This window comes from Pyrus communis, chromosome 9 (genome assembly GCF_963583255.1).
Source record: "Pyrus communis chromosome 9, drPyrComm1.1, whole genome shotgun sequence".
In the NCBI taxonomy this organism is placed as follows: domain Eukaryota; kingdom Viridiplantae; phylum Streptophyta; class Magnoliopsida; order Rosales; family Rosaceae; genus Pyrus; species Pyrus communis.
Window position 1 is genome coordinate 3,944,449 of NC_084811.1, and position 24,006 is coordinate 3,968,454.

Here is a 24,006-nt window from a genome sequence, read left to right on the forward strand (position 1 = left end):
CACCTCCTTGGATATTTCTGTGACTAACAAATTTACAGTATGAAAATCTAGGCCGGGGATTTATTAGCATAATAGAAGTTTATTTACATGGGTTTCTTGGATTTTTATTTGATATTATCCACCTTTTGGTTTAATATGGAAGTTTATCTTGAAATTTCATAAACAGATGCATGTATGTAACGCGAAATTTTCTGTACGGTTCATTCATTCATTAAAAGACAATTATTACATATATGGTAAAATTCTTTCTTCTTTAAGAAATTTTTGTTTCTCTCTCTTTTCTGGCATATATATATATCAGGCAGTTTCAATTTCTAATTTTACCTTTCCGCATTTCAAAATGAGAAAAAAAAAAAATTCTCTCGAGCAGAAATTTTGGGCGCTAGCCATTCATCCCTCCTTCGAATGTTCACCTATCACTCTGATGCGATAATGAATTTTCAATTTCTACTTTCTAATAATCGAAAAGTTGGACAAATAATATCACGTGTCAGAATGACGTATTCTCGAAATTTCTACTATTGGGCTCACTTGCAAAATGTTAAACATTATGAATTCAAATTCAGCCCAATTGAGTGGTGGTCTCTCAACCCGCCCAAAACTGGACCGCGGCTTTTCCTTTTCCAATTAGGGTTTTGCAGACACGGAGATATCGAGAGGGCTACCGGAACCGGAACTGGAATCGGAATTAGAGTCCGATTTCTGCAGTAATAATCCACATATTTCAGTCTCGAGAGGGTTCAGGCTTGCGATCTCCATTAAGCTTGAATCGAGGAGTTTGTTCGGTGAGTACATTTTGGAATATGAAATTCCTGAAATTCTGGGAACATTTGGGATTTATTCTAATTCACTGCTCTGAAATATAGGGTTTTGGGGTTTTGCAGTTGCAGGAGAAGAACATGAAAGTCAACATTTTGCGTATCCTTCTCACTGTGTTGTTCTGTTCGTTCTTTCAAAACACTACTTTATACCATTTGTAACTGGATTTTTCATTTTCCTCTTCTTTTTATTCCAAGATGTTAACTTTGTTGCATTAATCATATGGTAGATTAAATTTCAGCTTGATAGTGTCGAATTGCTACGATTTCGATTCTGTTGTTTCTTTCAAATCTACTAGTTTATATATTTTAGAAATAGCTTGTGCAGTGTTCTGTTCTTTCACTTCTATGGTATCAAAATGTTGCATTTAATCATGGTGGAACGAATTTCCGCTTGACAGTGTTGAATTTCTATTATTTGTCTTTTTGTCATGAATTACGAATGGTTAATGAGCTCTAGAGTTTTACTACCTTGATTGTAGTCTAATGTTACGAATGTCGATCACTAGATCAGTATCTTATAAGTTAGCCATGAATCTCTAGCATATGTTCCCCCTTTAATTATTCAGTGCGAGTATTTTGATGACAATAATCGTAATAACTTGAGAATCCCATTTGCTCGTGTGGTCTTGTTATAACTTGAAACATCTATGTTGTGAAATGGTTGGATGCATTCAAACAGTTTTCTCTTGACCCGACTCTCTTTGCAAATATCTGCTTTGGGTTTTAAACAGAGTATGTCCTCTTTACCTCTTCTCTATCTGTTCTGTTCATTAATCAATTCCTGCATGTGTGAATCTGTCTTTAACATTGATGTGCCCTTATGTTTTATTTCGTCTACTTTGGAGCTCTAATTCTTATCCTTTTGGACCTTCAGGTGGCATGCTGTTGCTTCATGGACATGGGATGCACAAGACGAAACATGTGGGATTTGTAGGATGGCATTTGATGGTTGTTGTCCCGATTGTAAACTCCCTGGGGATGATTGCCCACTAAGTAAGTCACTAACATTACCGTCTTTATGTCCTGCACCATGTTTTATGTTTCACCAAATTCTTACATTTCTTCTATTATTAAGGTCCACGTCCAGAAATTGATTTTCATATTGACCTATAAACATGCCCTGGTCGAAAAGTGAAGCTCATGTTGCCTGTGTCCACATGGTTGTGCCTTTTTTCACTTTCCTATCATGATTTATGCGGGGTCTTGCAATTCTTCCATAAATAATGGCATCGATTCATAGCAATGCTTTGTTGCAAAATATTATGGAATATACAGTTCATTGATAATTTACAGGCATCGACATTTGGATATTATTTCTTTTTCTACTGTGAACTTCCCAAATATGATTCAAATGCCTAACATCAGATCTTGTGCCGACACCTTAGAACATCATTAACACATGGTTTCATAGAACATCATGTTACACATGATTTGCAATGCGCACAACTGCCATGATATGCTCCCAAGCTAATGGTCAACCCCTTTATTCCTGATTATAGTATCAAGCTGGCCAACTGAATTGTTATTTTTTGCATTGAACCAACCAGATTGTGACATTTCACATTTTGCGTTAGTAGTGTGATTTCTATTGATATAATTTGACGACAACTTATCTTCTATTCGCAGTTTGGGGTGCATGCAACCATGCGTTCCATCTTCATTGCATCTTAAAATGGGTAAATTCACAGACGTCTCAGGCACATTGCCCCATGTGCCGTAGGGAGTGGCAATTCAAAGGATGATAGAAAGATTGGAATCACTTTTAAGGAATTCTTGCGTACTCTTTCCCTCTTCAACTGCAGGTTTGCAAATGTTTGATTGTATACTGGTTGATGTAAATTGAGGCCACCCTATTTCTGCTGTGTATTGGCTTTTATGAGCTGAAGTAACTCCGTCTCGCGGCGTTACTTCTCAATCATTCATTTTATTCCCTCCATAAACCCCCTCTATTAATCTCTAGATCCTAAAAGTGAACTTGAACCATGTTCTATATGTTTGTTTATCAATTAAGATTCGGGAAGCAGAGGCAGCGTGAAAAAAAAATTCCATCTTTAGCGGTTTTCAGGATCGCTGCTGAAACATGAACCGAGGAATTTTCCAGTGTTAGCGGCCTTATAGAACCGCTGACTTTGTTTTGCTGCTCGTAATCTTCTTATCTTGATGAATTTAATAAACTAGATAATGCCTTGTCAATCTTAATTTCGAATTGGATTCTCACAAAGGGTACTTGTCAATTTGGAAAAGATAAAGAGTTGGGTTGAAGTTTTGATGGATTCTCACTGCTTTAGTTATTTACTTGGTGCGCAACCTCCTGGATTAGACACCACCTGTGCCTTGCTCTTACCATATATGTCTTTCTTAATACGGTTTTAGACAAAGTATTATTTGACCGAGGATTAAAAACACAACTCAGAAAGTGACATATAAAGTAGCTTTAGTAGGATAGATTCTTAGTTATCCATCATGGTTTGTTTCCTTGCCTCTATTTAATTCAATGGATCATGTGATGAGATAGATAGACAAAAAATAATAATATAAATGGTTAAATCCCTTCGCTCGTAATCAATTTTGGAGAAACAGAGATTAAGGTTAATTGAACATTAGGGTTGCAGTGCGCTTGTAGTTCAGTTTGTTAAAACTGTTTACTTGCATCTTAGTTTCATTCTCCCTCCGCTATTAATATAGTGTTTTTATGACACAAATGCATTGCTACAGTGGCGTCCGTGTACAAATGAAAACAGAGGGGTCGGACCTTCACTGTCGTGATGCAATTGGTTGGATGCTAGGTAGCTTCCTTCACGCTCCTCTTGAACAGAACCACTGAGGCCAAAATGTTTTTGTTTTTAAAGTCATATTTTTATAAATTATACTAGTACTTGCCTACAGATTTTGTGTGTATGAACACATGTTTTTTAGAAAATGAGGAGAGAGAGAGAGAGAGAGAGAGAGAGAGAGAGAGAGAGAGAGAGAGAGAGAGAGAGAGAGAGAGAGAGAGAGAGAGAGAGAGAGAGAGAGAGAGAGAGAGAGAGAGAGAGAGAACGTGGGGAAGTGCAAGGTTTTTTTTTTTTTTTTTTTTAATTTTAGTATTGAAGATATTTTAACATCACTTATAGGTAAGGTTTTAATACAAAATAATAAAATTTAGACTTGTGAAATTACATTATTGCCCATCATTTTTTTGTGTGATAAAAGGTTAATTTGTCTTTTCATCTTCTTTTGATTGACAAAAAGAATTTCATTAATTAGTAGAGATTATCTATTTTTTTGGTTGAAATTTATAAATATATTTGAGAGACAAATTTCACGGAAAATGATCTTCTCCGGATCCACTTTGTGGAAATCTTAAGGATCTCCACATCTTATATGTTCATCGTACATCGTGCGACCAGTTTTTATCATGTACTATTTGTGTTTAATTTTAAATAAAAAAATCAAATAATTTTTTACTGTACGATGTACGATAAATGATTAAGATATGAGAATTTCTAAGATACTCACAATTTGAATATGACAAATCTAGATGGAATCCAAATCCAAATTTCACATCCTAAAAGAATATGTCGCCTGACTATGATGGGTAGGGGTTCTTTCCTTTTTGCTTAACAACAACGCTACAAACAATACATACGAACCACTAATGCAACTGATACTGCAGAAGTGAATTACGTCAGTTGGCGAGAGTATCGTGCGTGCCCAGTGAAATTCAACTTCGAATTTCGCTCCCATAAATTAGAGAAATTTAAGTATATTTTATACGGAAAGCTAAGATACTCTGTAACCCAATTGGATGAAATGAAAAACCAAATTACATCACTATCGGAAAAAAAAAATTACATTGAAAAATAAATAATGGGTAAGACTGAGTGTGTGAATAGTATCACAGTCCACTTTTACAACAGACAGATAATAGGTGGAAGGAAAATTAAATTAAAATAAAAAACAAAAAAGGAACAATCACTACATGTAAACATCAACCATCCACTTGGCTCACCAGATAATCAGACGGCTGAAAACATTCCAATACCGCAAACACAAAATGACATATGTGTCCTTCGCATCTCTAATACCTGTCCAGCGAAGCAAAACAAACGTGGCATAAATAAGTTGGTACAGGTCATGTCACGTGGACCCATACCCAAAGTTATAGTTGGGCCGGTGGTCCACTGAAAGGAACTTTTGCCTAATCATGTCCTTTAAACTTTTATCCTCTTTTTTATTTAACAAAAAAATAAAAGAAAATTTTGTTGTTTTGAAATTCAAACGGTTGAATGAAATGTCAGGGATTACAACGTTCCTTCTCTAATCTCATGGATTTTGAGTGAGGATCCTCGCTAGATTCTCTTTGTAAGAATCTTGAGGATCTTTAAATTACATTTATTTATCGTACATCGTATGGTTAGAAATTATTGTAAATTTTTTTATATAAAATTAAATACAAACAATACCTAACGAAAACTAACCGCATGATATATGATGAATGAATGTGATTGAAAGATCCTGAAATCCTCTCAAAGAGAATCCGACGAAGATCCTCTTTCATGGATTTTTCATGTGAATACAAAGAAAATAATAAGATATTCAATTTAGAATGCAGATGGCTAAAAACGTAGCGCTCGAATAGTTACTGAAACAAGATATATTATCAGCGTATTAAGAGAAGTGGGTGCTTACAGAAATTGGACATCACTTGGTGATGGCATAAATGGCATAAATAATCCCAGGGATGTAACCAAATAAGGTCAGCAACAAACAGATCCAGAATTCCACCTGAAAAAACATCACATCCACCGTATATTAGAACCATGAACCCTTAAATATCACTGTCGAACCGTTGCATCCGTAGAATTCTACTGGTCTAACGATTCAAACAGCGTTACCATGTGCGTGTTCGTGTGACGTATAATCTCTACAAACTAAACGGACACAGAAGAAAGAACACTAACATGGCAGCCAAACTTAAGGAAGACGCCAAGAGGAGGCAAGAGGATGGCGAGGAGGATGTCGACGCAGTTTAATGTTCCTTCGCTCGGCATATTTGCTGACAATTTTTTTGCAGGAAAATTGAGAGAGGTTTGGTAGAAGAAGAAGAAGAAGTAGGGCAACTGGTGGAGGCGTGTGGTGGTATAACAGAAACCGTGAGTGGTTTATATATACAGCTCCTCCGTGTGCTAATGGGACACGTGGAGATTTGGTGGAAACAGAGCGATACAATTTGGTATTTACCACCACGCGGTTCCTTAACCACGTGAACTTTCTAGAGAAGTAAATCTTACTTTTGGGGTTTCCATCAGAATCATACAGCGTGGTAGGGCTGCTGTAGAATCCGTATCCGAATAAAGAAGCAAGAATCATACAGCTCAGCTTATTCATGGAATGGGTGTACATGGCACGTGCGAATCTCCCATGTGCGTCTTGTATATTGTAGTTAGGGCGTAAGATTTTCTCCTCTGGAAATTCCTTCATCTAGTCCTCTCCTCTCATCTCTTGCTTTTTTCTTTTTCTCTTTCTCTTTCTCTTTCTCTTTCTAACAACACAAGATGTTAACGTGATTTAGTCGTGACATTTCAAATAGGAGTGAACTGAGGAGGGATTTAGAGAGTAGAAAATCCTAGCTACTCTATTAGTTAGAGCTAACAGCACGTTTGAGGTAAGAAGGTGTAAAACGTAGTTAACCCTTACAGTTAAGTTTAAACTCATATTTTGTTTCAATAGTGCTAGATTTGTCAAATTTAATGATGTATTTGTTGACATGTTACTAGGGGTTTGTTTAAGATCGAATTATGAATGTAATTTGCCTTTGGGAAAGGATAAAAAAAAGAGGTCCAAATGCGGCAGTATTTAAATAAAGGGTAAATTACATTTTACCTCCTTAGATTTGGGTTCAATTTCATTTCTAACAATATCTTTAAAACATTTTAATTTCATACATTTACTTATCATTTTATTTCAATTTCATATATCCGTTAGAAAATCTATTTAGTAAACTGCTAAGTGATGACGTGGTTGCCAAATTTGTGCCACGTGACAAAAATGATTTATTTTTTTTATGCATTTAAAATATTATAATAATTTATCCTATTAATAAAAAAATAAAAAAAAACTCATCTTCTTCCCCGAGCACACCCCACCCCACATGCAACCCCCTCCCCCGCCCCACAAACCACCTATATAATATTTTAAATGCATAAAATTTTATTTTTTTTGCCACGTGGCACAAATTTGGCAACCACATCATCACTTAACGGATTTTCTAACGGATGTATGAAATTGAAATAAAATGATAAGTAAATGTATGAAATTGAAATATTTTAAAGGTGTTGTAAGGAATTGAAATCGACCTCAAATTTGAGAGGATAAAATGTAATTTAGCCTTAAATAAACGACAAAAAAACACGTTATTGAACTACTAAAAATTGGTGTAGGGTGCAAATAGAATGTAGTTTAGTTGGTTAAAATAGTTCTCTCTTTTATTGGAGGCCCCGAAATAGAAGTCCACCTCCCAAAATATTGCTTGTTTCAAAGAAAATATAAATTGGTTCACGTAATTGAAGATTTATCACTATGTTGCAACTTAATTTAAAATAATTTGTTGCAAGACTCTAATTTTTTTTCAAGTCTAATTGAATTTGGAGGAAGACAATTTCAACACAATCTTTCACTTTGATTGCCACCCAAGACCACGAGCATTGGGATGAAGCGTCTCGACCAGCCTCCAGGCTGTAAGGAAAATCTAACGGCTTGTAGGTTGCCGCGGCATGCTGAAACAACGGCGGTGGTGAAGGCTTCAAGTGTGTAGCGACCAATAGGGACTTATCCGAATGCACACACTATGCACGTGATGTAGCCGTCCTCTGAATTTTCAATCCTAAAGTCCAAACTAATAACTATAATCTTCATGCAGAGGACTTGACCCTCTCTTCTTCCCACATGGTTTAACACATGGGAGCTTATTACAAAAATAAAGCACATTTTTATTAGACCAGTTGATTGATATAGTATGATATATTGTGTCCTTTAAGTATTATTCTCATTAGTCTCTTGCAACACGCTTACAAAGTTACACATGTAGAGATTGGCCTTTTGTTTATCACGGTGCGCTTTGTGCGAGAGAATTACATTGATTGAAATCCATTTAGAGATAACACCTCTGCCAACATTAAGGAGAAATAATAAAAGGGCTCTCTTATAGTGGGACTGTCCATAAACTCTTTTGTCACATCACAGTTTAAAGTCAATTTTCATGCCAACATTATAAAACATTGTGTCAAAAACATGAATTATCAGAGAGTACATAAAAAGTCCCTCTTTAGCATCTAATTAATTAAGAAAAACAAATGAAAAAAAATACACCCTGTAAACTTTACCATCATCATGAACACCATGGAAATTTTCATCAAAGTTGCAAACATACAATGTCAAAGTTGTCATTGTAACATGGGTTTCAATACAGGAAACCGACGTTTTTGTTGGCTTGCATTGATTGATATGATATGTGCATGCAAAATATCTCATTTTCAAACATGGTGTTGAAAATATCTCATTTTCAAACATGGTGTTGAAAATATCTCATTTTCAAAGATGGCGTTAAATAAAGGACAGTGATTTTTACATTCATTTTCTCTCCTTCAACGCTTTTGCCATTGTTTTTGTTCTTTGTTTTTGTTTGGATAAATTCTGTTGTACTACTACCGAGGGATGGATGAATGGAGGAAAGGCAAGAGCGAAGATGATTTTCCTCAATTAAAATCCACGGAGCCAAATTATGTTGTTTCGTACTTCGTCGGAAGAATGTGACCAGTCCTATTGAAGTGAACCTTTTGAGGTCTTAGTTTACAACAAGCATTGGCTTCGTAATGCTAATGTTTTGCAACGAATTTGATGGTGCTTGCAATTTACTTTGAACAAAGGCAATGCATTGTGTAAGTGCTGGAAATAGTCAAATATGAGGCATTTATTCAAATCAAAATGAAAGGAAAAAAAAAAGGAAAAAAACAATGAACAACGACAGTAGATACACACTACATAATGGAGTATCAACCATCCATCTGGCTACACCAGATAAGTACAATCCATCAAACGGTAGAAAATAAACCCTTGATATCTAAACAAAAAGACACAGCCGCCCTTCGAACACATCCTTTACCACCTGCTCAATACGAAAAATAAAAAGGATCAAAAAGTAATACGAGTCATTAATCCTTCTTTGTTAAGCATACAACAAATTACTAATAGATGGCATATTTAAAATTATCGCAGGTCATTTTCAAGTGGACCCACATCTTTTTCTTTGTCGAACTAAATCATAGTAGGGTTGATAAACCATTTAGAAAGGCACATTTGCTTAATCACTAATCAGGCAGTTTTATTCCTTTAAAAAGATTTAAGAAACTTTATTTTATGAAATATCTAAATTCAAAACAAATCTGGTTGAAATCTCTAGCAAGATTATTATCAATGCTCTATTTTAAAGCACTTTATCCTCTTTCTACGTATTCTTTCATTTTCATTTCCAAATTCAAGACACAGCCGGTTGAAATTTCTAACAAGAATATTATCGAGGCTCCAATTCAAAGCACTCTATCCTATTTCTACCATATCACACTTTTACAGCAAAAAAATAAACGAAAAATATTTGAGCGATAGAGAAAAGTTGGTGCTTACATAAATTGAAAGGATCACTTGGTGAGGATATAGATGGCATATATAATACCAGGGAGGTAACCAAACAGTGTCAGCACCAAACAGATCCAAAATTCCGCCTGCAAATCACCAATCCACCACATATAAACATCAAAATTCATCATAAAAAATAACTGCATGAAAATTCGGTTCCAAAACACACATAAACACAGACCATATACAAATTAGGGCAACAATGTTCTACGAGTACTGTATGACTGTTACATCTATAGAATTTCGCTGACATGATGATTCGAGCAGTGTTAGTACGTAATACATGTGTGTATGACAGATTATCAACAATCAAGCAGTTTAAGTATGTAATACGTGTTTGAATGACAGACATCTATAAAGTACGGACTCGAGAGAGAAATTAACACTCACACGACACTCATACTTGAGGAAGACACCAAGAGGTGGCAAGAGGATGGCGAGGATGATCTCGAGGAAGGTTGCTCTACCCATACTTACCAAGTTTGATAAGAGAAAGAAAACTACAAGGGGCAGAGAGAGAGCTTATACAACAAAAACTAAGAAGTATCCGATTGCTTTGACAGAAACTGCAAAGGGTATATATAGAGTTGCAACTTCTGGTGCTGAAGGAACCACGTGGAGGCTAACCATTGGGTCGACTACAATATAATTATTTTTGTTTCCGAATAAAGGAAAATGGATTATACAGCTACGTTTTAAAAATGGGTAAGATGACACGTGTTGGTCTCATATGCGCGTTTGGTGCGTTGTATGTGCCGACATGTTTTTAAACTTTGTTCTTAACAAGGATCCTCCACGATGCATAATAAAATATCTAAGATCATCTCCAACCAAAAGGTTCAGAAGATCAGAGGACTGAAAATAGTCTGAAATCATTTCTAATCAAGGGTTAGGCCAAAAGGTTCGTGAGCTCCACTGGACAAAAAAAGGCCAACCAGCTGGCCATTTTCAGCCAGCCAGCCCGTTGGCTAGCTCCTTTTTTTTTTTTTTTTTTTTTTGGAAACTAACGAAAAGCTTCTGTTACTGTTTACTTTAACAAAAAATCATATTTTTACACTAAAAAGTCAATCCTGATACTATTTACTTTAACCTTTATTTTGTCCTTATCATTAAAACTCAAAGTTTTCAAGCCCTTTTCATTAGTTTTTTTTTTTTTTTTTGGGGACTTTTTTTTTTTAATTTCTAATTTTTTTCTTACACCATTTCTCACAAATTTTTCATCATTCCATACTATCTTACCTTATTTTATTTCAATTCTTTACATTCCATACTATAGCCCTTTGGTTATCAGTTGGAGATGGTTTTTTGTGACAGGACTAAAACAAGCTATTTGGCCCTCGATTGGAGATGGTAAGAAATATGATCATGCACTGTTCATTAAAATATTAATTTCTTTGAGGGCCGGAGGGCTAAGACGAGCCATGGACAGCCTTTGGTTGAAGATAGCCTTAGTATTGAGTCCTCCAAAATGAAGATAAATATTTCAACCAGACTGTCGATCTCTATGTATTTATATCGTGAAAAAAATTGAAGTTTAAATTTGCAACATAAAACATAATTTAAATGTTTATAAGTTATTGCAAAGCTTTTTAATTTTTCAACTTGAAAATTCTTTGCATTGTAATCTTATGTTTGTTTCGTTTTTTAATTTTCACATTTGAATTACGGATGCATTTTTAGTTTGAAAAAGTAAGTACTTTATAAAAGGATAAAACAGGAAACTTATGACTAGCTCTGCTATGGAATTGCGACTATCGGTTGATATTTTACGCGATTCTCAAACTAATGTCATAGCTGTTATAATGATATAGGATCAAATTTTGGTTTCTCTAGCATTATTTCGAAACTTATATTAGTGGTCTAGAAAGCCATATTGAGTAAGTGACAGCAAACTCGTTGCACCTAACCTTACTTATAATGGTATGACACATATATGATGGTGTATCCACACATTCTTTTTTACCTTTCCTACACCTTTTCTAATTTTCGGCCGTTAAATCGAATGAATCGAGAGTATCAAAGAACAACGATTAACAAAGGATGTATGAGAGATAAAAATGAGAGATTTTTTAATGTGCCGTGGAGCACGTCCCAATATATCAAGTGTCACAATACAAGACTAAAAGTGATTAGATACTTGAAAAAATAAAATGCAACCATTTATATTATGACACTTGATATATCAAACTGTAATCTTGATGTATTAAAATTTTCTCGTAAATAGGGATGTGTTGATAACATCATCCTATATTATAATATAGGAAGCTCACATTATCACATGTGTTGCAATAAGAGCTTCCCCAACGGGGGCTTTATCCTCCATGAGGCTATTACATTTCTAGCCTTAGCGAGAAATTTCATCCCAAATGAGCTAGAAAATAGGGCTAGATCCACCACTAGAGCTAGCAACTTCCTTTCTTAGGTAGCATAAAATTAGGCTACATCTAGCCCCAAAAAATAGTGGGTCCCACAAAAAAGTAGCAACTTATGTGAGCAAAATTCTATCACTTTCCCTCCACTTGCGAATAGACTTATACTCTCCTTTTATTATTTTTTAAATTCTTTTTTCTTACTTATTTTTCTTGCAATTTGGCTAATTAATGATTGTTTGAAATTCCATAAGAATTAAAATTTCAAATTGATTTAACGTTCATGGGCATTGATGGATGAAATTTTCAAATATATTTTTTTTCAAAAATTGTATGAAACTAATTTACCAATTGGTGCTAGGTAAATTGTTGTGTTATATGTGAAAATCAAATTATTTCAAAGGACGAAGTGGAGATTTGCTTTTTTTTTTCAACGGATGAGATTAAGATAAGGGAATCTAATCCAACGAACAATTCATAAGTGATGAAATCTAATTTTGTCACAATAGCTTGAAGGGTTCACAAAAAAAATTTAAGATAGCACGTCCAAAAATCAACTTAAGAAAAGCTAACACAAAAAAAAAAAAAAAAAAAAATCATCGCTTAATCAAATTAAAACATAAATAAATATATATAGCCTCATATGGAGCCCGAAAGATATAGCGCCTCATTGTGAGAGATTCTTTTATAAAGGCCCAAAGATTCCTTGGAACTCTAAAATGGGTTATATCCGCCACTTTTTTAGCCCCATATAGAGTCTTTCGCTGGGGTTGCTCTAATAACATGCATCCACTTGATTGGGTGGGGGGGCTTGTTTCCCATAAGCATGAAATGGCGGGTAAAGGTTAATTAAGAGCAATAGGCTGTTAGGAAAATCTAAGCGTTCGTAAGTTGCCATTGCTCTACATGTGCTGATGCAATGGCGGCAATGGTGGCTTGAAGTATATAGCCCACAAATTACAAGGAGTTATCCAAATGCACGTGCTAGGCACGTGAGACAACCGTCCTTAATTTTGAAGTCGAAACTCCGAACCATACATGCGGAAGACTTGATCGTCTTCCCATATGCGATAGATAATGATGGCTTATGGGTTTGAGTAAAAGGCAATCCCAATCCCAAGACAATTGATTGGTATTAGATTATGGTTTTAGACTTTTGATTCACATTTTACCCAATGAGGTAATCCCATTTGTTCGTTTGATTAGATGGTCAAATTAGGGGTGGGCAAATTGGTCCTAAACCCTCAGGTTTGAGCAGGTTTATGCAGCTCAGGCTGAGTGCTGGATGGGTCCAAAAAATCAAAACTTAAAATGGATTGGGGCGGGGCGGGTCCATATAATTACCGAGGCAAGGCAGGTAATAGATTTTGAGGAACCCAGACTATTTCCTAAGTCCCAACTTGTTTCTTCTAATTCCATCCTGAACAAGGAGGCAGATTGTCTGCCCCTTCTGTTTGGGTGCCCTTCCCATCCTCTTCTATTTGTGCGGTCACGATTAAGTCATGTCAACATTTTATATTCCTATTACTTTTTGTCTTATTATCTCTATTAAAAAAAAATTAATATAAAATGTTTGACGTGGGTTAACTGTGATCGCACAAAATAGGAAGGGATAAGAATGGCACAACAAGAGGGCAGACAATCTGCCTCCCTTGAACAATGCACAACTCTTGCACATCGAAAAGTGTAGCTAAGATTGTAAAGTTATAATATTAATATAATATAAAATCATCAAGATAGATGCTTGGTGTATAAAAGTAGGGAGCTTATATTTACACCCCAAATTACTTTCCCCATATCCTGTTAATTTTTTTAATATTTTTCTATTAAGTGTTAGTGGTATGTAGAAAAAAATTAAAAAAAATTAAAAGGGTGTGAGAGAAGTAAATTGGGGTATGTGAATATAATCCCTTTAAAAGTATCTCCAGAGGATATGTCAAATATAATATGTCAAAATTTTATTTGATAGTTGATGTGACAAATTGAATACAAGTGCTAAATTTTCTTATCTTCTAATGGATGTGTCAAATATCTATTTTATTATTTTATTGGGTTTAGAGTTACATTAACTATTAAAAAATAATCAAAATTAATTTTAGTTTGTATTCTATTGGTTGTTAATGAGACTTTGTTGACCCTAAAAATTACAAAACCTACGTGGCGCGCAGGCCGAGTAACTAATAAGCTAACTACGTCCTTCGGTCGAATGCGGGGCGTGCCAACTCGTCGGCCGAGCCTGGCCGAGGAGTAAAATTTGTTGATGTAGCTTTGAGCGCGTTGCTGACTTCTTTAATTTGCGATTGCGACCGAGGAAGGAACACTCTCGGTCTCTGGGTTCTACAGCCTGAAGACAAGGCTGCTAATTCTGCGGAGTTCACAAATCGTCCGAGCCCGATTCGGTCACTGTGATTATATTCGTGAGAGTATAAGCACGTCGAATCGAGACCAAGGTGTATGGGCACAAGTACTCGAACGTGATGTATGTCTTGATGGTAAACGTAGTTCGGCCGTCGGAATGCCGAACCCTGAAACTCACTTGTGAGTATCCAATCATAAAACCACTCGGCGACCAGTACGCCGCGCAATGTAATTCGTAACACCTAACTATGCCGAGAAGGCTAGCAAGGTGACCTCTGCCAACAAAGGTTCGAAAACCTTTCTCGACCGAGACTTGGATAGATAATCGGTCGACCTCGACGCAGTGCTGTTTATCCAAACTGAAGATGCTTCTTGGGCGGCTGATTCTGCGGCAGCAGTGCTGTTTATCCAAACTGAAGGTGCTCGCCGGTTGCTTCCACAGTGCTGTTTATCCAAACTGAAGGTGTGTCGGCAAGAAAAAGAAAAGGAAAAAATCTCAAGGTGATTGAGAGGTTTTGCGCAGGGCAATTGTATGCTGAGTTGAAGGTCTCTCGAATGTTGCATGATCTCGTGTATTTATAGTACCCCATTCCTTGAAACCTCCTCTGATTTGGATTGGGAGTCCTTGTCCCATTTCGATTCTGGTTCGAACAAACCTACTCCCACTGGGATTCTGAATCTTCCTCCCTTTGAGGCTTTATTTCTTGCTGGTCGAAAATCCTGGTCGCACCAGGATTTCCTCAATCCTTCCTATTTATCAGGACCTCTTGAGATAGGATTCGGCTGACCCTGCCAGCTGGCCCGGGTTTTATTATCCGGCCCATAGCATCTGTTATTACCTTGGGCCGAGCACATATGACTGCTCGGCCTGCCCAAAATATTTTGGGCCCAAACATTGCCCCCTCGCTTCTGAGGTCGCCGACTGTCACCTTTTGGTCGGGCCTCGACCTTGAAGAAGCGAAGACATTTATTGCTTTTTTGAACTTTACTCCCTTAATGATCATTATTCCTGCATATTTATGAGACATGATTGCACTTTCCTCGTCGCCCCCAACGCGTGGCCACGTGTCGATTCTCCGCCGTTCTTAAAAGCTTCACTCATGGGCCTCGAAACCGTGCACTAATTGAACCGTCTCATCCTTATTAAATGCATTGAACCTGTCGCCACACGCCATCGTGCGTCCTGGATTTTCGACTCCTCGATCCCATTTTCGCAGGTTCCCAAAATATCCGAAATGATTGCAGACTTTCCCGGTTACATTTCCCCCCAATCTGAACCAGCGCTTTTGAATTCCAGACGTTTGATATTCATTCTGAAAAGCCTATAAATACCCACATTTCTGCCATTCGCCTCTTACGCCCTCAGAAACTCCAGAATCTCTAATTTCTCATCTTTGTTTGCTCAAATCAAACCTTCCAGACCTTCTGCAATTTTCAGTTCTTCCTTCTGCAAATGGCCTCCTTTATTTCGAAGCTTTCCGATGAGATCAATAAGTGCAAGTCATTCATCGATCGCAGCGCCGTCAAGACGCTGCGATTTCAAGAGGATATGGCCACCACCCACCAGATTCTGGGTCCCCTCTTCAAAGACGCAGTGCCGTCGTCTGTTACCAACTTGCTCAAGGAGCAATGTCTAACCCCCCTTCTTCAAGGGTTTGACTGGTCGAAATGGTGCTTGGCTCGTCCTCAAGGAGCTTGGCCCTCGACCACCACGGCCTGGGCCGCCTGGGTCGACCGAATGAGTTCCTTCTTCTCCAAGGAGTGGAAGGCTCTCGGCATCTACGATGCCATTATTCTGTCAACCATGGAAATTGCCATGGATAAGGAGCTGCTCATGGCAGCCCTGAGTTTATGGTGTTCGGCCACCAACACCATGGTCCTGCCTTTCGGCCCTCTCGGCCCCACCATCCTCGACGTCTCGGCCATCCTTGGGACTTCCTCGATCGGCCTTCCTATTGACGCCGCCCTTTCCGGATACCCTTCTCCTCTCGACCTGAAGGCACTATTCGACGAAAGGGCTGTCGAGACGCTAAGCCGGGGTGATCGGGAGCCCTTAAGGGAAGAAGTTCAGAAGCTCCACAAGAACTTCTTCAACTATAACACTCTCATTCTTCATTTCGCCGGCCGAGGCGAGGAAAGCCTTAGGAAGGGAGAGCACGAGGCCTTCCTCTTCTACTGGTACAACAAATTCATTTGTTGTACTCGGTCGAACAAATGTCTGGTGGAGAACATGCCGGTGGCCCAGGCACTGGCTAATGGTCGCTTGCTGGCGCTCAGTCCAGCCATACTCGCCAATCTCTACCGTTGCCTGGCCGAGGCGACCATTGGCAAGATCGACCCGCATCAGAACGGACCCCTCTGGGTGTTCCAACTCTGGTTGCAGGTTTACTTCTCTACTCTTCGACCGGAGGTCCCTGCCTTCCAGCGAACGGCCGCCCTCGGTCTTCAACTGGCATCTCGACCGGCACCACCTCACCGGGCCGACGAGGTTTTTAAACACTTCCTCGGCCTAGATGTCCTCTCGGATGACGAGTTCCTGGTGTGCCGGCGCCAGGAGTACCCTTCCTCGCTCAAGCTTCCTACGGCCGCGTGGGCCGCGTCCGAGGATGCGGACATTCGTCAGCGCTGGAGGTCGTTTGTTTTGGCTCGCGACCTTCCACTGGGTTGCGATGCCCGCCGAGCTGGCTGGGAGGTCTACCACCCCCATTTTGTCGCCCGGCAGCTCGGCTATATTCAAGGCAGCCCCGTCCCCCTGCTCGCTTCTCGGTCACTCCTAAGTCGGGGGCGTCTTACCGGTTCCTCTGAGAGGGAGTGCAAGACGTCCGACCAGGAGTTCCATGAGAAGTGCAGGAAATTCAGGATTCGGCCGGCGGTCCCTGAATCTCTGGGAACTGATACCTTCGGGGACTGGTGGGAGGAGTACACCGGCAACTTCTTCGGCGCCCCGGCCGAAGATCTGGCAATGAAGATCTTCGGCGACCGCCCTAGGTCAACATCCTCGACACAGCCTAAGGAGTCGACCCAAGGTAGTCTTTCCGTTCTTCTTTCCTCCTTTGTTTTACAACTTGATCCTCGTTGCTAATTACTTCGCTTTTCAGGGGTTCGCGTGCCGAGGACGGTGGAGGTGGTCGTCGCGGTGGCAAAGGCGAAGAAAGCGCCTATGAAGAGGACCCTTGTCACCGAGCGGTCGATCCCTGCCAAACGCCCCCACCAAGAGGCCGAGCCGGCGGAAGAGGCCCCTCGTCCTTCTAAGCGCGTCAAGAAATTGGCGAAGAAGGGCGACCGGGAGATTCATGTCGTCCCCAGTGACACTACTGGGACGCCCGCTCCTGCCGGCTCTCCATCTGTGCCGGCTGCCCAGGCACCTCCAACCTCGAATCCTCCAACCGTCTCCCAGGCCGATCCAATCGTCGCACCCGCATCCGCTCATACTTCAGAGGCGGTCGTGGCGCCCGAAATGGGGAAATCGGCTGCTCCTGCCGAAACACCCCCGACTCCAACGGTCGTTTTGGAGGTATAATTCTGCTTCTACTCTTGTTCCTTCAGGTTTCTTGGTCGTAAAATAATCTCTTTTTGTCCAGGATGTCGAGAGCGAGAGCGAAGAGGTCCCCCTGGAACGCCGTCGCCGACCAGTCAGCTCTCCTCCCGTCTGTCCTTCTCCGGTTGTCGAGGCGGCCGCTCGACCGACTCCTCCAGTGGCGGATCGTGGCAAGAGACCCATGGCCGACCCTGAGGCCACGGCCGAGTCGCCGATTCATCCGCAGGATGCAGATCTCCCCATTCCTCCGCAGGAAGTCTCTTCGGCCTTTGTAAGTCTTTCTTCTTTTGTGTTGATTCTCTTTTGATACATGTTTTTAAGACCATTAAATGTCAGGTGCCCGAACATTCATTTCACCGGCAATTTTATGCGCCGAGGGGCGTTGTTTATATTTCCTGGCCGCCATCGTGGCCATCAAATGTAGATGACCTCCATCGGCCGCGTGAATTGCGTAGCGGTCTGAGGCACTGGGCTCGGCCATTAAGTTCCCTGGGTTCGAGCAATGACCCAGAGGGCATGGCCGAAGTCTCTTCTCGGCATGTCTAAAACATTCTCCTTTTTCCTTTATGCACTACATCACGTCTTTACTGTTCTTCACCAAATTTTCCTCTTATGTGCAGCCGTCGTGGGAAATGGAGCTTGACGCTCTACTCCAGAGCACGACCGGTGAGGCCGGCTCCTCTGCTGCTCCGGCCGAATCGGTGGGAGCCACGCCCGCCGAAGTCTTCGTGAAGCTGCACGAAGTCTTGTCTCTGACTGCTTCTCAAGCTCTCCGGTGCAAAGGCCTTGACTCTGTTGGAGAGTGTCTCAATGACCTCGCCAGCGGTGGTCATCTGAGCCCGGAGGGTATCTCTTTCCTTACCGACCTCTTGGAGCGAACTCGGCAACACTTTCTTGTCTTCGAGCGAGCCTTGCAGGCCGAGGACGACTTGAAGGTGGCCAAGGTCGCGCATGAGGCCGGCCGAGTGGAGATGGAGGCACTCAAGGCGAAGAAAGCCAAGCTGTCCGAGTTCGATCACCAGATCTCTGACCTCCAACGTCAGATTTCTGACCTTCAACGGCAAAGGTCGGCCGCTGCTTCTGAGCTTGAGAAGGACTTTGAGGCCAACAAGACTCGGCTAACGGCCCTCGCTGCCGGTGCACGGCGTATCCAGCAACTGCAATGTAACAAGAAGACCCGGCAGGCTGAGATAATTTTGAGCGAAGCCAAGTGGCTGGAGCTAAAAGCTGCCCTCGAGACCTTCCTCCCTTCGACCCCTTAGGAATTTAATCTTTGTATTTGTTCCCTTGTAATGAATCTCTTGTTATCAATACAATGGTTATTTTGCCATCAATACAATGGTCGTTTTGCTGTCAGTATAATGGACTTACTCTTGCATTTCCCATGTAATTGGGTAGTATTTCTTTAAAAACTTTCCATTAATCGGCAATTTGTGAACTGAACCCGTCCGATCTCGTAAATGATATGCCCCCTTGCCGAGGACTTTGTGAACGATGAATGGCCCTTCCCAATTTGGCGACCACTTACCAAACCTGGGGTCTTTGATTCCAACAGGCAACACAGTTTGCCAAACCAATTCTCCTTCGCCGAACGTTTTTTGTCTTACACGCTGGTTATATGCTCGTTCGGCAATTTTCTTTTGCGCAATCAACAAGTTACCTGCGTCGATTCGACTTTCTTCTAAGTCTTCTAACTCCTGTCGCATCGCTTGACTGTATTCAATACTGCACAAATCATTCTGCTCGATTACTCGCAACGAGCTTATACTCAACTCGACCGGTAACATAGCATCGTGTCCATAAGTTAACGCGTAAGGAGTGGTTCCAGTGGCCGACCGGGGTGAAGTTCGATATGCCCATAATGCTTCATTTAACTTTAAATGCCACAAACCAGGTTTCTCTTTTACCATTTTTTCAAGGATGCCGATCAACACTTTGTTGCTTGCCTCGGCCTGTCCGTTTGCCTGTGGGTAGTACGGCGTAGATTGCTCGAGTCGGATATTCAAACTTGCCGCGTATTCCCTAAACCTATCGGCCGTGAATATAGTGCCATTATCAGTTATGATTGTTTCTGGCACGCCGAATCTGGTCACAATATTCTCCTCTACGAAGTTGCATACCTCTTTAGCAGTTAATTCGGCGTATGACCTTGCCTCGACCCACTTAGTGAAATAGTCGGTTGCTACAATTATCCATGCGTGCTTCGCTGCCCCTGATGACGGCGTGATTTTGCCAATTACATCCATTGCCCAACCCCTGAACGGCCATGGTTTAGTAACCGAGTGTAGCAATTCGGCCGGGGCTCTTTGCACGGGTCCATGAATTTGGCATGATACGCATCTCCGTGCATATTCGATGCAATCCTTTAATATATTGGGCCAAAAATAACCGTGTCGTCGGAGCAACCAGCGCATCTTTCGTCCAGATTGGTGTGCTCCGCAAATTCCTTCATGTACCTCGGCCATTACTTGGGCAGCCTCGTGTGGGCCGAGGCACAATAGTAGTAAACCATCCTCGCCCTTGCGATATAATTCATTTTGATACGACACATAATTCGTGGCAAGCACCTTCGTTCTTCGGTCGTGTTTCCCATTGGGGTTATCGAGGTACCGTAACATCGTCTTTCTCCAATCATCTGGTTCTACTTCGACGACACATACTTCTATGGGATCTCCTCGTTCTAGTAGGGATGGGAGCGACATTACCCTTGTACGTATTACGTGCGCGCGTTGGAGAGTTTGCTGATTGATCAAGGCGGGGTACGATCGTTGACCCGTGGTCGCAATTCCCACAATTCGACCAAGTTTGCCCCCCATGAGTTGTGCTCCGGAGGCGATCTGGGCAAGTTCGTCGGCGTCAGTATTGTGAATACGTGAAATGTGTTCAAATGTGATTCGTTCGAACGACTCGGCCAGGTAGGTGGCGACCATGTGATAGGGAGCTAAAGTACAACTCATGCAGCGAAACACGCCGTTCAGCTGGTTAATCACAAGTTCAGAATCACCAAGGACGAGAATGCGGGGGGCCCGCAGATCGTGTAAAACATGGAGGCCGATAATGAGGGCTTCATACTCGGCCTGATTATTAGTGCAGCTGAAATCTAACTTGAGAGAAAAATACCATCGGCAGTGGTCCGGCGACTGAATTGCGATACCGACACCGGCCGAGGTCGAAGTACTGGAACCATCAAAATGCATAGTCCAATGGTTATCGCGTGTGGTGACGAAACCGATGTCGACGTCGCCCCCCTCCAAACCATAAGGGGATGGGTGTTGTGCCAGGAAGTCGGCGAGGGCTTGCCCCTTGACGGCCTTTTGTGGTACATACTGAAGGCTGAACTCGGATAAGGCGAGTGTCCATTTCCCGATTCGGCATTTGACCATAGGCCGAGTCAGCATGTAACGAATTACGTCGGTTTGGGCGATGACCTGCGTAACTGTGGGGATCATGTAATGCCGAAGTTTGGATGCGGCAAAAAACAGCGCTAAGCAAAGTTTTTCGACAGGTGCATAATTAATCTCTGGGGAATTCAGGTTTCGGCTAAGGTAAAAGATAGCTTGTTCACGCCCGACATTATTATCATGCGCGATGAGGCAACCAATGGATTCGTCGGCTGCCGAAATGTATAACTTAAGGGGTTTGTTGCGACAAGGTGGAACGAGCACTGGTGGAGTGGAAAGGGCCACCTTGATCTGCGTAAACGCAGTTTGATGCTCTTGGCGCCATTCAAATCGGTCGGTCTCCTTCAGTTTAAGGAGCGTAGAGAATGCCTTCATTTTACCGGCCGAATTGGCGATGAAACGCCGAAGGGCCAGCAGACGTTCCATTGTAGATGAAACCGCGGCCTGATGCCGTTCTTGCGTGGTGTGCTTAATCATCGGCATTGATGACCAAGTTCGCCAAGCCAATTCTCGCCGAATCCTGTTGGACAGTCTCGGCGCCGACCTCAATCACTTTTTGTACCGAAATTCTCGTCGGCCGCCCATCCTCGTTAAGGCCTTGGAGGGTGATGTAGCCGACGTGATCATCATAATAGCGAGCCTGAATCATGTTGGTTTCAAATGGTTGGTTATCGGCTGGGTGGACTACGACCGATTTGCCATCCCAAAAGATGAGGACTTGGTATAGTGAGGAAGGAATGCAACTGGTTTGGTGGATCCAGTCGCGGCCAAGTAATGCGTTATAATTGATGTCGTGGACTTAACCCTGTCGACGATGTTGTAGGGGCCGCAGGTGGTGTTGAAGATGTCTTCCTTCCAGGCTCCACTGGTGTTTTACAATGGTCACATAACACCTTCGATCCACAAGTTCCGTCGGATTTTGACCTTGTCATCGGCTCATCGGCGGGTTGCGCCGATTGTTCCGTTGGTGGTGCATTTGAAAAGATATCAAGCTTTAGTCTTGTTTGACCATTTTGTCGACGGATATGCTGCACCGGGACATATTCGGCCTTCCCTTTGTTTTTGGGAAGGTGAGCATCCACCATACCAATCGTTGTTGAAGGGAAAGGATTAACGTCGACCGCCATCTTTTCCGGAAATTTCAACTTTCCTTTTTCAATCCAGCTTTGAATTGTGTCCCGGAACACAACACAATTATTGGTTGCATGCTTATTAGAATTATGATATTTGCAGTATATCTTTCCTTTTAATTCATCGGCCTTAGGGATAGTATGCCCCGGCCGAAGCTTGATGATTTTTGCTGCCAATAACTGATCGAAAATTGCATCAGCTTTGGTGATATCAAAAGTGTATACTTTTGATGACTTGCCCGTTTCCTCGACGGTCAAACGGGTTTTGGCGTCTTTGGTATTTACTTGCGCCAAAGCCTTGCAAACATAAGGTTTGTCTATTATTATCTCGGCCGCGTCCACACTAACATACTGAGGGTCTTCACTTTCGGCCGATGCATAGCTCACCGTGGGGTTCTTATACAACGTCCCCCGGGATGGTGACTTCGATATCTTTTCTTCTCGGAGCAGATAATCATATTGTTCGACATGTTGAGCAAGTTCGTACATATCCCGAATATTTGGCCCCAGAAACTTCTTTTTGTACTCCACGTCTAATCCGTTAAGGGCGATCCTGACGAACTCCACTTCGGGGAGTGGTACTCGGCACCAATTCCTGGCCGACTTAAACCTTGTTAAGTACTCCATTGGAGACTTGTCGGATGCTTGAGCCATCCTGGCCAAGGATGATACGGATATCTCCATCCCTGGCCGATAGAATTGTTCATGGAATTTTTCGACCAACTCTTCCCAACTCTGCACAGAATTGGGTGGAAGATTAATGTACCAGGCGAAAGCTGAACCTGTCAGTGAAAAATTAAACAAACGTAGTTTGTAGAAGTCGCTATTGACGTCTCCACACTGCGCTGTGAACCGAGCCACATGTTCTAATGAGGATAAAGACGACTCCCCGGCAAAGAGGCTGAAATCAGGGATCTTAAATCCTCGTGGGTATTCAAACCTTTCTACATAAGCCGGGTATGGATGAATGAATTTTGGAAACTTCGGCCCTTTCTTCAGGGCCGAATCAATCATTCTCTGGACTTCGGTCATGTTTACGGAAGTGGCTTCTTCTCCCTGGCTTGGTCCCTCGGATCTATTTCCTGGTCCACCTCTTCTTTCTAAGGTGATTGGTTGCGGTCGGGCGGGCCCTCTCTCGTCTGGTATTGGCACATTCGTCGAAATCTGCCGAGGTGGGCCGACCTGGCCATCTTCGAAAGCTTTACTAACCAATAGTTCGAGCATTCTGGTCTGTGTATCGCTGTTACTATGTATTGCTTCTAGCAAATCATTCATCTTCTGACCGATCGACTGCTCGACCTGACGATATTGTTCCTCCAGTCGTCGCCGAAGGAATGTCCTCGTTGGTGGATCGGAACCTTCCCCACCATCGTCATCACAATCTTCCACAATCCCTTCCATGAACATTCCAGCTGTTTGATTCGGGACTGCGGGGTTGTAAGGTTGCCCGCCGAGACAGACTTCATTTTCTCGGCGTGTTACACTTGTGGCCTCGGGCGGCGCAATTATGATCGGATTTTTTGTAGAGTGCAAATCCTGCCCAAGGCCTTGCGCTGGTAAGTCAGTTGTTGACTTTCCCATGGTTGTTTTCTACTTCGTAGACCGTGTCTCAATGGTCATGAACTCCGAAGGTTTAGCACAATGGTCCCACTGGGCGTGCCAAAATGTTGACCCTAAAAATTACAAAACCTACGTGGCGCGCAGGCCGAGTAACTA

The 24,006-nt window shown here is 41.6% G+C and overlaps 4 protein-coding genes across 4 annotated transcripts; 1 reads left to right on the top strand and 3 right to left on the bottom strand.

The window, feature by feature from the left end:
- The first annotated feature begins 495 nt into the window (after nt 1-495).
- Nucleotides 496-4,789, top strand: LOC137745529 (anaphase-promoting complex subunit 11). The gene is made up of 4 exons (XM_068485491.1): nt 496-707; nt 1,696-1,814; nt 2,448-2,582; nt 2,872-4,789. The coding sequence occupies exons 1-3, from the start codon at nt 496-498 to the stop codon at nt 2,561-2,563; spliced, it is 447 nt and encodes a 148-aa protein (XP_068341592.1). The 3' UTR covers nt 2,564-2,582; nt 2,872-4,789.
- On the bottom strand, nt 4,590-5,956 carry LOC137745220 (hydrophobic protein LTI6B-like). The gene is made up of 3 exons (XM_068485138.1): nt 5,765-5,956; nt 5,493-5,588; nt 4,590-4,888 (listed from the first exon to the last, which is right to left on the bottom strand). The coding sequence occupies exons 1-2, from the start codon at nt 5,852-5,854 to the stop codon at nt 5,505-5,507; spliced, it is 174 nt and encodes a 57-aa protein (XP_068341239.1). The 5' UTR covers nt 5,855-5,956; the 3' UTR covers nt 4,590-4,888; nt 5,493-5,504.
- A 2,798-nt stretch (nt 5,957-8,754) lies between these two features.
- LOC137745221 (hydrophobic protein RCI2B-like) lies at nt 8,755-10,041 on the bottom strand. Its single transcript, XM_068485139.1, has 3 exons — nt 9,885-10,041; nt 9,483-9,580; nt 8,755-8,967 (listed from the first exon to the last, which is right to left on the bottom strand). Exons 1-2 carry the CDS (start codon nt 9,963-9,965, stop codon nt 9,497-9,499), a joined length of 165 nt encoding a protein of 54 aa, XP_068341240.1. The 5' UTR covers nt 9,966-10,041; the 3' UTR covers nt 8,755-8,967; nt 9,483-9,496.
- Nucleotides 10,042-20,508: 10,467 nt separating this feature from the next.
- Nucleotides 20,509-23,697, bottom strand: LOC137745531 (uncharacterized). Its single transcript, XM_068485493.1, has 3 exons — nt 23,073-23,697; nt 22,472-22,976; nt 20,509-20,596 (listed from the first exon to the last, which is right to left on the bottom strand). Exons 1-3 carry the CDS (start codon nt 23,695-23,697, stop codon nt 20,509-20,511), a joined length of 1,218 nt encoding a protein of 405 aa, XP_068341594.1.
- Between the last annotated feature and the right edge of the window lie 309 nt (nt 23,698-24,006).

Coding starts and splice junctions, on each gene's coding strand:
- LOC137745529 (XM_068485491.1), top strand. CDS start 496: ATGACGTATTCTCGAAATTTCTACTATTGGGCTCACTTGCAAAATGTT. Junction 708..1,695: donor ATTAGAGTCCGATTTCTGCA/GTAATAATCCAC, acceptor TTGGACCTTCAG/GTGGCATGCTGTTGCTTCAT. Junction 1,815..2,447: donor TGGGGATGATTGCCCACTAA/GTAAGTCACTAA, acceptor TTCTATTCGCAG/TTTGGGGTGCATGCAACCAT.
- LOC137745220 (XM_068485138.1), bottom strand. CDS start 5,854: ATGCCGAGCGAAGGAACATTAAACTGCGTCGACATCCTCCTCGCCATC. Junction 5,589..5,764: donor TCCTTAAGTTTGGCTGCCAT/GTTAGTGTTCTT, acceptor ATGTTTTTTCAG/GTGGAATTCTGGATCTGTTT.
- LOC137745221 (XM_068485139.1), bottom strand. CDS start 9,965: ATGGGTAGAGCAACCTTCCTCGAGATCATCCTCGCCATCCTCTTGCCA. Junction 9,581..9,884: donor TCCTCAAGTATGAGTGTCGT/GTGAGTGTTAAT, acceptor GGTGATTTGCAG/GCGGAATTTTGGATCTGTTT.
- LOC137745531 (XM_068485493.1), bottom strand. CDS start 23,697: ATGTTCATGGAAGGGATTGTGGAAGATTGTGATGACGATGGTGGGGAA. Junction 22,977..23,072: donor GTTTAATTTTTCACTGACAG/GTTCAGCTTTCG, acceptor TCTATCGGCCAG/GGATGGAGATATCCGTATCA. Junction 20,597..22,471: donor GCTGATGCAATTTTCGATCA/GTTATTGGCAGC, acceptor GAACTTGCCCAG/ATCGCCTCCGGAGCACAACT.